Source organism: Kogia breviceps, chromosome 2 (genome assembly GCF_026419965.1).
Source record: "Kogia breviceps isolate mKogBre1 chromosome 2, mKogBre1 haplotype 1, whole genome shotgun sequence".
Taxonomy (NCBI): Eukaryota; Metazoa; Chordata; class Mammalia; order Artiodactyla; family Physeteridae; genus Kogia; species Kogia breviceps.
In genome coordinates this window covers 63,449,363-63,461,391 of record NC_081311.1, presented here as the reverse complement: position 1 = coordinate 63,461,391, position 12,029 = coordinate 63,449,363, and the positions used below count along the sequence as shown (strand labels likewise).

At 36.9% G+C, this 12,029-nt stretch overlaps 1 protein-coding gene across 1 annotated transcript in view; it reads right to left on the bottom strand.

Moving 5' to 3' along the window:
- The window catches only part of PPA1 (inorganic pyrophosphatase 1), a 37,513-nt gene that overhangs the window by 21,293 nt on the left and 4,191 nt on the right, over positions 1–12,029 (bottom strand). The window contains exons 3-4 of the mRNA XM_059053273.2: positions 2,903–2,956; positions 1,708–1,827 (exon numbers count right to left, since the gene is read on the bottom strand). Coding sequence (XP_058909256.1) covers positions 1,708–1,827; positions 2,903–2,956 — 174 coding nt within the window. The remainder of the gene's footprint in view (positions 1–1,707; positions 1,828–2,902; positions 2,957–12,029) is intronic.

Below are 12,029 nucleotides of genomic sequence, written 5' to 3'. Positions count from 1 at the left end.
CAGAGATGGGTAGGTGGTAATATTAAGATGGAAATGATGTGTGCTAGTGGCAAAAATGTCTTCGCTGACCAGGAGCCAAGAATAAAAAGTTTAATCAGGATTTGCTGAAGCTTTAAATTGCTGGGTTTCTTCCCTGCTAAACTGGGAGACAGAGTCCTTGCAGAGCAGCTCACAGAAGAAGTGATGGCCTGTGCCTGCCAGGAAGTTCAGTTTAAAGTGTAGCTGTTGTTTTGGTTCTTTTCCCTCCCATTCCAGAACATATTTCTTGGATTTGTTTGCTTACTCAGCTGGAGCAAAGGCAGAGAGATAAAAGTAAAGGGGGAAAAGGAAGACTGGACCCAACAAAGCCAAATCCAACCTACAGAAGAGTAAGTATTTCAGCAATGTGCTCCCAGAGGGATGATATTTCAAGGCTAAATGGTGAATCAATTGAAGCACAAGTGCTATAACGAAAGCAAACGACTTTGTGACTACCTAGCAAGCTAGATGGGTTTGACCTATGTTTTAGTAACTTACAGATTGTTTCACAGTAGATTCCACTTAATAGACTTAATGGTTAATAAAAACAAACCATTTATCAACAGGAAGAAAATAAATAGAATATTTCATTTAAAGATCCTAAGTGCCACAGCATTAGCTTAACCAAACCAGAATTAAATATATGTTATTTACTCATAGTAGGCATGATTCTAGTGATTCTTCATTCAAATATTAAATAAGAGTCTACTACACACTGGTATTGTGCTGGGGATAAATTGGTAAACAATGCAGACATCCCCTCTCCTCAAAGCTTTGACTGTTTAGGAAACAGAATCCCATTATTACTTTACCACAAAGAGCTTGGCACAAAGAAAGTAATCAGGATTATAGAGATACAAGTCAGCAGCTGTGAGAACTTACATGTGCCAGGTACTAAGTGCTTTATTCCTCAAATAGCCACACAAGTTATGTACTAGGAATATCCCAGGAGAAAATATTAACATCTCAGGGAGGAAGAAGCAGAGGCAAGTTAGATAAGCTTTCGTAGACAGTGTAGATTTATTTCCAGTTTTAGTGAGGTCCACTGGTAGGTTTAAAGCAGGGACGTGATAATGAATCTGATTTAAGCTTTAGAAGTTTGCAACTGGGACTTCCCTGGCAGTCCAGTGGTTAAGACTTTGCCTCCCAAAGTAGGGGGTACGGGTTCAATGGGGGAGTTAAGATCCCACATGCCTCCCGGCCAAAAAACCAAAACATAAAACAGAAGAAATATTGTAACAAATTCAATAAAGACTTTTAAAATGGTCCACATCAAAAAAAATCTAAAAAAAAAAAAAAGAAAATGGCAGACTTGGGATTTGCACCCTCATCTGTGTGGTGCCATATCAGTGCTTTTAAGCACTAGTCTACACGGCCTCGCTCAATAGATACGCCACTCGTTCTGTAAAGAAAGAATGTGTGTAGTTTATAACCAGCCCATATAAAAAAAAATTTCAGAAAAGAACAAACTTTCAAATGTGAATTCAAACATTGTAAATATTTACCTTTTAGTTCATCTTGAAAATAAGTTATTTAAGGAAGTATTAAAATGAGTTAATTACCCCTTATGTTTTTATAATCTACTATAGCAAAAACTTTTTGACAGTGTTTAAAACTTTTTTACTAACAGTAGTAAGTTAAATTTTTGTAAGTTAAAAGTACATTTCTAGCAATTGCACAGAGACATACCTGAGGGATGGCACCATAGTTCCAGATATATCCTTTATAAGGGAACAAATTTGCAACATAACGGAGTTTTCCTTTTTTCACATCTTGTTTAATTGGGTTTAAAGGATCCTTTGTAGCAATCTGAAATAAAAAATTTCAAATCATTGTATATTTGTATGTGAAATACTATTCAAATAGGGATTTAAGGAAATGAATTATGAAATGCACTAGTTCCACTTTAATGATATATTTTTACCCCTAACACTTTTATAATTTGAAGTAAGTTTCTCCATAATCAGTCTTTAAGTGGAAAACATTTGTGGTATACAGGAACTATCAAGAAGGGAAAAAGAACATTTACTAATTCCAGAAAGCAAAAATTAGCTGGAATAAATCCTAACATTTGAGAAAATATCTAACTTCAGCTTTCCTTTAAAACATTTTAAATTATTCAAATATTTGACTATTACATGTGAAGTGTTGTTACTGTCAGAAAGCATTATTAAGTGACAGAAAATGTTACAAATATCCATAACGAAAAGTCAAATCTAGTAGGTATCATCAGAAAATAATTAAAAGGGACTTCCCTGGTGGCGCAGTGGTTAAGAATCCGCCTGCCAATGCAGGGGACACGGGTTTGAGACCTGGTCCGAGAAGATCCCACATGCCACAGAGCAAATAAGCCTGTGCTCCACAGCTACTGAGCCCTCGTGCCACAACTACTGAAGCCCACGCGCCTAGAGCCTGTGCTCTGGAACAGGAGAGGCCACTGCAATGAGAAGCCTGTACACTGCAACGAAGACCCAACGCAGCCAAAAATAAATAAATAAATAAAATTTTTTTAAAAGAAATAAATTAACAAAATGTGACAAAAATTCCAATAAAATCATTTATGGCTGGAGTGACTGAAGCAAGCCTGTTGACTACATGGAGGAGTCAACGATGGAATTAAAGAGAAGAAGACAGACGAGAAAAAGGTAATTCTAGGCTTTGGGAATGGCGGAAGGAAAGTCTGTAGCATATTTGTAAATAGTAAATGGTTGAGTTTAGTTGGAGCACAGAGGGAAGACTGGCAGGCAGTGGGAGATACAGCTGGAAAATAGATTGGGACTAGAAAGAGGACAGCCTTGGACATTAGTTGTATAACCCTTGAGCAAATCGGTGCAACTAGATCAAAACTAATATCCTACATCTGACTAGCAAAGGTGAAACATACCTCCATTTTTGCATTCGACCAGCGTGGTACTTCAACCACCATGTGGAACACATCCTGAAAAACACAGAGAAGGTGAGATGGTCACAGGAGTTCATTTATTCTATTACTTCAATGAGTATGCCCCAGTCCTTCCAGAGTTAAACTGTTCATTGTATCAAATCTTTGAAGTCACGGACTTTCAACAAAATGCATAAAAAAATAAGGCAGACTGATGGGTGAAGAGGTAAAGCAAATACAGCAAAATAATTGTAGAATCAAAGTAGTGGGTGTATGATTGTTCACTGTATTTTTCTTTAAAGTTTTTGTTTGTTTTAATAAACATAGTAAATTTTTCATGATAAAATGTTGAGAGGGTGGGGTGGAAAGAATTTTCCTATAAAGAATGGAAACAGTTTTAAACATAGCAGAACTTGCATCTCTGAGGAGGGCCATCTTCAAAGCAACTGTCTCCAAAGGCTATGCATATCCTCCAGTGATAGTGCAATTAATTACTCAAAATGTTTTTGGAACTTCTATTTCAGAGGTGGTTTGTAAGACAAACCCCAAATCAGAAAATTTATTTGTCATACTTTAGTTTTAGTCTCAAACAAAATCGATCAGCTTGATTACCCACATTATTCTCCCAATTAGGCTGTTTTTAAAAATCAGGTACTCCTCAAAAAGATAAGAAGTTTGATACTGAAGATAAAATATTATGTTCCAAAAATATTTTAACCAATGGCAGTTCTATTGTAATTAGTTTACAGCCTTAAATTGACTACTTGAAACTGGATGACATATTAAAAAAATTCTCAGATGCTTAAAAACCCAATTAATGAAAAATCACACGTTGTCATCTCCTTTGCACACCAGAGTCAAATACCAAGTTGAAATACATTTTGTAATTAAAACTGAGCTTTAAATAGTCAGAAAATTATTTTTGCCAAGGAATAAAACTAAGTTCAGTTTTTCAATTTAAAACCTCTACAAAGGGCACACATGAAGCCAACTCTGCCATTACTTTTATAAAATGCATATTTTAAACAGTTGATTTAAAATGAAAATCACTTAGTTACACACTTGTTAGAATTACTTCTTTGCTACTTTGCATCAAAAAACAGGGACTGATAAGCTATTGAATACAAGGGAATAAGTCAAAGATTTCCAGACAATAATTAGCTTGTTGCTATTTTAGCCAAGCAGAAAGCTCCACAGATTTGCATTCAAGAGGCTAAAACTTCTGTCACTTACTGAGGGAGACTAAAGTATTCCATAGTTTCTGCTCCAAGCCTCCTGACATCTGCCTACTCCATACAACATAAAAACCACAATGAATGGAGACATTGTTTAAATACAGGACTGAATAAACTGCTCTATCCCTGTAAAGTCATAACTGGGTGGTTTTAGAAAAAGTAACACATTGTTCATGGGTAGGAAACCTCAGACCCAATCTTCGATTACATTTCATTCTGCTCATTGTAAGGGAGACCTGTGTCTATCTAGCACCACCCCCTACGCCTCAGGTGTTAAAATGAAAGATCTGCACCTCCACCACCAAGTCAAACTTAAACGTGTACAGCAGTCATACCCTAAAGGTCCACAAGATAGAGCTGTTACTACATGAAAGATCACCTGAGAAGGGAAAACCAAGGAAACTGGCTAGTTTTTTAAAAGAAAATACTACCAAATGAATAAATTGCCTCAAGAAAAAAAGTAGCAAATAAAGCTAAAATCACTGATTCAAAGTTTGGAAAGTATACTGAACATTTAATGGAATTAAATAGAGATCTTCAAAAACCACATTACCTAATATTACAAACCTACATAACTAATAGGAAAGCAGGAGAAAAGAAAAGAAAGAGAAGGAGAAAGAACCAACATTACAGGAAATAAAACATCTTTCAGGAAAAGACTACTGCAAACAGAAGAACTCCGAAAGCCTGAGGGTTTGGTACTTTTTAGAAATTAGCTGGGCCAAAAATAGCAAGGAGTATCCTGCAAGAAGCCTCAGAGACAATTCATTCATTTTTGCCAACATATATTTATTGAGTACCACTGTTTTGTGCCAGATACTAGCAGTGAACAGAATTAAAGCTCTTTTAACGCCCTAAGAGTTGGATCGCCAAACCAGGTCATTTCAGCTTGCAGGCCTCAGGCTGTAGCCTGGGGTCCACAAATCTAGGTGAGGGACTAGTCTGTAAAATGAATGTTTAGCATATTTTCAAGTGTATGTAGATACCGTAGTGATTACTGGATCTTTAAAAAAAATAATTAATTATTTTTGGCTGGTTGGGTCTTCGTTGCTGCGTGCGGGCTTTCTCTAGGTGTGGCGAGTGGGGGCTACTCTTCATTGTGGTGCGCGGGCTTCTCATGGAGGTGGCTTATCTTGTTGTGGAGCACGGGCTCTAGAGCGCAGGCTCATTAGTTGTGGCGCGCGGGCTTAGTTGCTCTGCAGCATGTGGGATCTTCCCAGACCAGGGATGGAACCCATGTCCCCTGCATTGGCAGGCAGATTCTTAACCACTGTGCACCGGGGAAATCCCTGTATCTTTTTTTTTAAAGCAATGAATGTGTAGTAATTTTGTCACTACTTTCTCCATCAATCATTATCAAAACAGAGGGTTTTTTAAAAATTATTTTGATATTAAAAAGGGAAGACATTCTTATTCTTTAGAAGGAACTACTAGTAAAGAACAGTTTATTTCTCCTAGACACCATGGCTACAATTCAGGGAGTTGCCACTAGGTACACAATGATACTTAGGATTTTCAGGGCAACTGACATGAGAATTTCAATCACTCCACTGCTACTAGAAAAAAACACTTTTACTGTTAAAACATTATGCATTCTATTTGGAACTCTTGTGCACTGTTGGTAGGAATGTAAAATGGTATAGCCACTGTGGAAAACAGTACGGTGGTTCCTCAAAAAATTAAAAATAGTATTACCATATGACCCAGCAATTCCACTTCTGGGTATATACCCCCCAAAATTGAAAGCAGGGTCTTGAAGAGATATCTGTACACCCATGTTCATGGCAGCATTATTCAAAACAGCTAAAATGCAGAAGAAACCCAAGTGTCCATCAAAGGATGAATGGATAAGCAAAATGTGGTATGTACATACAATGGAATATTATTCAGCCTTAAAAAGGAAATTCTGACAGGATGTATCACAGTAGTACAGTGATCATAGGTCTCATCTCCAAACTGGTTAGTTTTGTTGTGGATCAAGTCAGTAGTCTGACAAGTCATTTACTAATGAATAGGCTATGGCTACTTGGTAGGCTATTATTTCTAATATCATTAAGTATATATACAGGGAACATACTCTTAATTACATCCCATCTCTGAATCTTAGTAGTAAAGTTAAATGTGTCTTTATTGGGAGACTTATGAACACCTCATGACTTACGATCTTTTCCCAACAGTGGATCTGAAGCCTAGTGAACATGACCTACTGTATTGCAAAACTGCATAAGTGACTTAAATTAGCATTTAAGTTGACTCTTCATGTGTTTCTCTAGATAACTTCAGAAACCAAGTACAAAAATACCAGACTTACGAAGAAATACAAAATTATCCTGATTTCACCATCCTTTCTTTTATTTTTCCATTCTGCAATAAAATTTGGAGAAAAACAATGGTGGTAGAGAGGATCTTCTTCCAAATTTATGTAGAGATTAGATATAAAGCAAGAGGCTAATAGAAAACAAGAGCAGCTTGCCTTTTTTTGTTTATCTCTAGAGTATTTTTGGAGAATAAAATTCCTATCAGAAGAGCTCATGTAGTTAGTAAGGAAATGCTCTACTCCCGTAAAGGTGCTTTTGTAAAAGGTTAGCAGATTTCATCATTTCCAAGAGTATTTTTATCCTATTAAGTTCTCACCAAGTAACACTTGGTTTTAAGTTTTGGCTTCAAAGCCAGTTCTGTGATTACAGGATATATTCTAAGTTGTTAAAAGTAAATGGGTTCCTCCTGTGCAGTGTCAATGGGATTGTAAATTGGTGCACCATTATGGAAAACAGCATGGCAGTTCCTCAAAACACAAAATAAGAACTACCATATGATCCAGCAATCCTACTTCTGGGTATTTATCCAAAAGAAATTAAATCAGAATCTCAAAGAAATATATGCACTGCCATGTGCACTGCAGCATTATTCACAATAGCCAAGATACAGAAACAACCTAAGTGTCCATCAATGGATGAGTGGATAAAGAAGATGTGATACATACATACACACACACACACGCACGCACACACACACTGGAATATTCAGCCTTTTTTTTTTTTTTAAAAAAGGAAACCCTGCCATTTGTGACAACACGGATGAATGTGGAAGATATTATGCTAAGTGAAATAAGTCAGACAGAGAAAGACAAATACTACATAATCTCACTTGTATGTGGAATCTAAAACAGTTGAACGTATAGAAACAGAAAGTAGAAAAATGGTTGCCAAAGGCTGGACGGCTGGGAGAAATGAGGGGATGTTGATCAAAGGGTACAAACTTTCAGTTATAAGTGATAAGTTCTGGAAACCTAATGTACAGTATGGCTCTATGAAAGTTGCTAAGAGAGTAGATCTTAAGTGTTCTCACCATACACAACCAAAATAAATATGTGAGGTGATAGAGGTTAACTAACGTGATTAGTGGGATCATTTCACAATGTATACATATATCAAAGCATCACACTGAACACCTTAAATACAATGACTATTTGTCAATCATACCTTAATAAAGCTGAAAAATAAATTTTTTAAAAAATTTTAAAGAAAAAGTAAATGGGCTCCCAACTTCTTTCAGTGACAAGTGACAAATGTCTACTGGAGAAGCTGACACAGAAGAAATATGATGACCGAAGTTCACACTGTGTGCTTATTCATTTAGAATTATAACTTCACAAAGGAAAACATGATTTATACCAACCCCCCCAAAAATTACTCAACAAATTGTTGAGCAGGGGAGATAGTTAAAAAACAAACACCTTTCAGTAATGCTCATTTGTTTTCCAATCACACAGATGTTCTACTCATAGCAGTTTCAACAAACTATTGTATTTGGTAATGCATACTGCCATATGCCACATACACAGAAAGTAATAAAACTTAATTGACACGTCATAACTAAGAATAAGCTCCTCTTTTTTCCCCTCATATGAGCTTTAAGATGACTCAATTTTGAAAACAGATATTCTAACCATAATCTGTTTACTTTCTTATCTTTATAAAATCAAGCAAGAGTCTGCATTTCCAGCTGTCAACATCGTCTATGATCTGCAATGACTAAGAATTTTCACCATAGAACCTTTTCCAAGAAAAATGCACATTTACACCAAATTGCAATTTCAGACAGAACTCGGAACCTCAGAAACCCATCGATGAGTATTCCAGGGTCTCGGGGCCACCAAGAATTCCTGGACTAGAGGACTTTATAGCTTTCCTGAATGAAGGAAGTTCTTACTCATTTCCCTTGAATTCTAAGCATAAAAAAAAAAAAAAAAAATTAAGCAAGCCTTTTTTTTCTGCTTTTTTTCTTTGTAAATATCACAGAGATAGTTACTGTAGAAAATTTGGAAAATACCAAAAAGCGCAAAGTAAAATCCACCACCCTTTATCACTCAAGGCAGTGTGGCTCAGTGGCTAACACCACAGGTTCTGAACAAGAATGCCTGGGTCTGGGCTTCCCTGGTGGTGCAGTGGTTGAGAGTCCGCCTGCCGATGCAGGGGACACGGGTTCGTGCCCCGGTCTGGGAAGATCCCACATGCCGCGGAGTGGCTGGGCCCGTGAGCCATGGCCGCTGACGCTGCGCGTCCGGAGCCTGTGCTCCGCAACGGGAGAGACCACAACAGTGAGAGGCCCGCATACCGCAAAAAAAAAAAAAAAAAAAAAGCCTGGGTCTGAATCCTGCCACTACCGCTTATGAATTCTAGCTGGTAATCCGGGACAATTAAGTTACTGAAAGAACCCAGCTCACAGACTGGAATGATGGCTAAAGGAGAAAATCCACATAAGGGCTTTAGCATAATGCTAAATGTAATTAATCTAAAACACCCACTAAGACCAATAGTGCTCAGAGGTAAAGCAACTTGCTCAATATGGCAAAGCCAGTTAGTGGTAAAACCAGGACTAAAACCAAGGTTTCTTACTCCCGGTTCAGTGATCTTTACTCTATACAATAGAGCTCTGAAAGGCTTCAGACATAACCAGTCATTGTGGTTAACACCATCATCCTATTGTAGGGTTTGGGGTTTTTTTTGGTTTTTGTATATTGAGACTTTATAAGCCAGGCACTGTGACTGCACATTACATGCATATTTAATCAACACAACTTTTTTTTTAGTCAAAATTATCCAAAAAACTTTTGTCTTTTTACTTATTTTTTGATTGAAGTATAATTGACTTAAAATATTATACAAGTTTCAGCTGTACCACATGGTGATTTGATATTTCTATACATTACAGAATCATCACTACAGTAAGTCTAGTTACCATCTGTCACCATACAAAGTTACTACAATATTGACTATATTCCCCACGCTGTACATTACATCCTCATGACTTATTTTATAACTGGAAGATTTACCTCTTAATCTCCCACACCTATTTCCCTCATCCCCACCTCTGGCAACCACCAGTTTGTTCTCTTTACATATGAGTCTGTTTCTGTTTTGTTAAGTTTGTTTTACAACTTTATCTTTTTGACAAAATTGTTAAACCACAGATATTATGGTTAGAATATCTGTTTTCAAAATTTAGTCACCTTAAAGCTCATCTGAGGGGAAAACATAGGAGTTTATTCTTAGTTATGATATGCCAATTAACTTTGTTATCAGTTTTCATCTATGCTGCCAGTTCTAACTTCGGTTTGGAAAACATAAAACAAAAACCCAACCATTCTATATACATATAAAGTTGGAGAAGACCAACAGTATTTAAATATTAATTTGGTGACATTTTTTTAAGTTCCATTTATAGAACTGTCTGCAAAAAGAAGTAGAAAATTCAAAACAAAGCAAACCCTATAGGGAAGTGAGTACCGCTGACCCTTGAACAACACAGGTATGAACTGTGTGGGTCCACATATACGTGGATTTTTTTCAATACTAAATACTACAGAACTACATGATCTGTCGGTTGAATCTCCAGATACGGAGGAATCTCAGATACAGGAGGCCAACTATAAATTATACGCTAGTCATGGGCCCTAACCCCTGCATTGTTCAAGGTTCAACTATAATTTAAAAAGCATCCACTTGGGTGGCATATCTCTTCTAAAAGTTTCAGGTACAGTAAAATAGTATCTTTAAAATTTTAAGAATGATACACAACTGCAAAAGATATCCTATTCAGTTTCTGAAGCACCCACCTATTTGACTAGTAGCTTGATTTTTCTTTAGAGGAGAAAAGTTCCATATTTATATATTCTCCCAACAGTCAGCTGAAAAACATTATAGAAGCCTATATTGTTAGAACTAGTATTTAACATGGAAGTTTAAGATACAGAATAGAAAATACCAAACTTCTAAAATTAGAACATCAAGTCATGATACTTGAGTACTCTAAGATTTAGATAAAGCTTTTAATCTACCCAGTGTTTCACACTGTTTAGGCTGATTATGTTCTGGATTCTTAAATTTTCTGTTATCTCAGGAGTTTTATGTCAGAAGACACTTTGAGCTACAGGTGTTTTTATATTTGATTCCAAAATAGACCCAAAGCAAAGAACAGCACTACAGTATATATACATCCAGTGAGTCCTTGCCTTTGCCTTCTTTCACCCAGTGGATTTGGAAATAACCCAAGTAGGGTATCTGAGTCACAAGGATTTCCAGAACTGGCTGGATGGATTACCTAATGACACATATACTAAATCAAATGCTGTCCACATTGAAAGGTCCTGATGTGGAGTAGAATATAAGCCTTTGGGCATTTTTTCCTTATAGAGCTGAGTTGTGTTAAAGGCAATTCCCTCATCATCACCCCTCAAATGACTGACCATATTAGGGATAAAGTCGATGGCTACCCACACAAAAATGTATTTAAACTTAATCACATTGAAATTTTTTTTTTCAAAAATCATACTCTTCTGTAACCAACGAAATTAATCAGATCTTTTATTTAGGCTAGAATCCAAAACAGATTATGTGTACCACACCCTTATTTGTGCTTTGAATAAACTAAACTTCCTTAAAAACAAAACAAAAAGAACTCTTTCCTGCCTCTGATGCAGGAATCTGTAGTGCTGAAGTTCACTGAGGTCTGGACTACTGGTGAAATCCAGAGTCATTGCAAGAGCTTATACTTTTGAGCCAGCCCAATGTGGTACAAAAGGCAGATTCTTCATTTGAGTAATCCCAGATTACAGATACAACCAGTCCTGTAAAAGACTTGAAGGAGTTGCAGAGTAACCTGAGTGAAGACGTTTTACACGACACCAAAATGTAGTCTCAGCTTCCTATTTTGAGGTAACTTGCAACAGCAACAAGATTAGGCACCATAACTGCTATGATTCTTCTGGTCCTTGGCTAGAATATTGTCCAATAACTTAAGGCTATGGTCTGAATGTTTGTGTCCCTCCAAAACTCATATGTTGGAATCCTAACCCTCAAAGGTGATGGTATAGTAGGTGGGACTTTTAGGAAATGCTTAAGACATGAGGGTGGAACCCTCATAAATGGGATGAGTGCCTTATAAAGAGGCTCCAGGGAGATCGCTAGCCCCTTCCACCACATAAGGAAACAGCTAGAAGTCTGTGACCAGAAGACGGCCCTTACCCAACCATGCTGGCACCCTAATCTCAGAGTTCCAGCCTCCAGAACTGTAAGCAGTAAATTTCTGCTGTTTATAAGCTACCCAGTCTATAGTATTTTGTTATAGCAGCCCAAACAGGCTAAGACACTTATGAATGCAAAGAAACCCAGCTACAGGTCAAGAAAATGTTTCCCTTCCTTAGTACATCTGTATGCCAAGGTACCATCAGTAAACTTAGGGTCATCATTTTATACCTCTTCATTATTCAAAATGGTCTGAGATGTTACTGCAAAGTTCTTTGATATACATACTAATTATACAACAGCTAATTTAAGCCAACCAAATGATGCCATTTCAAGAGGAAGGAAGGATTCTGCAGTTCTTGTCAACTC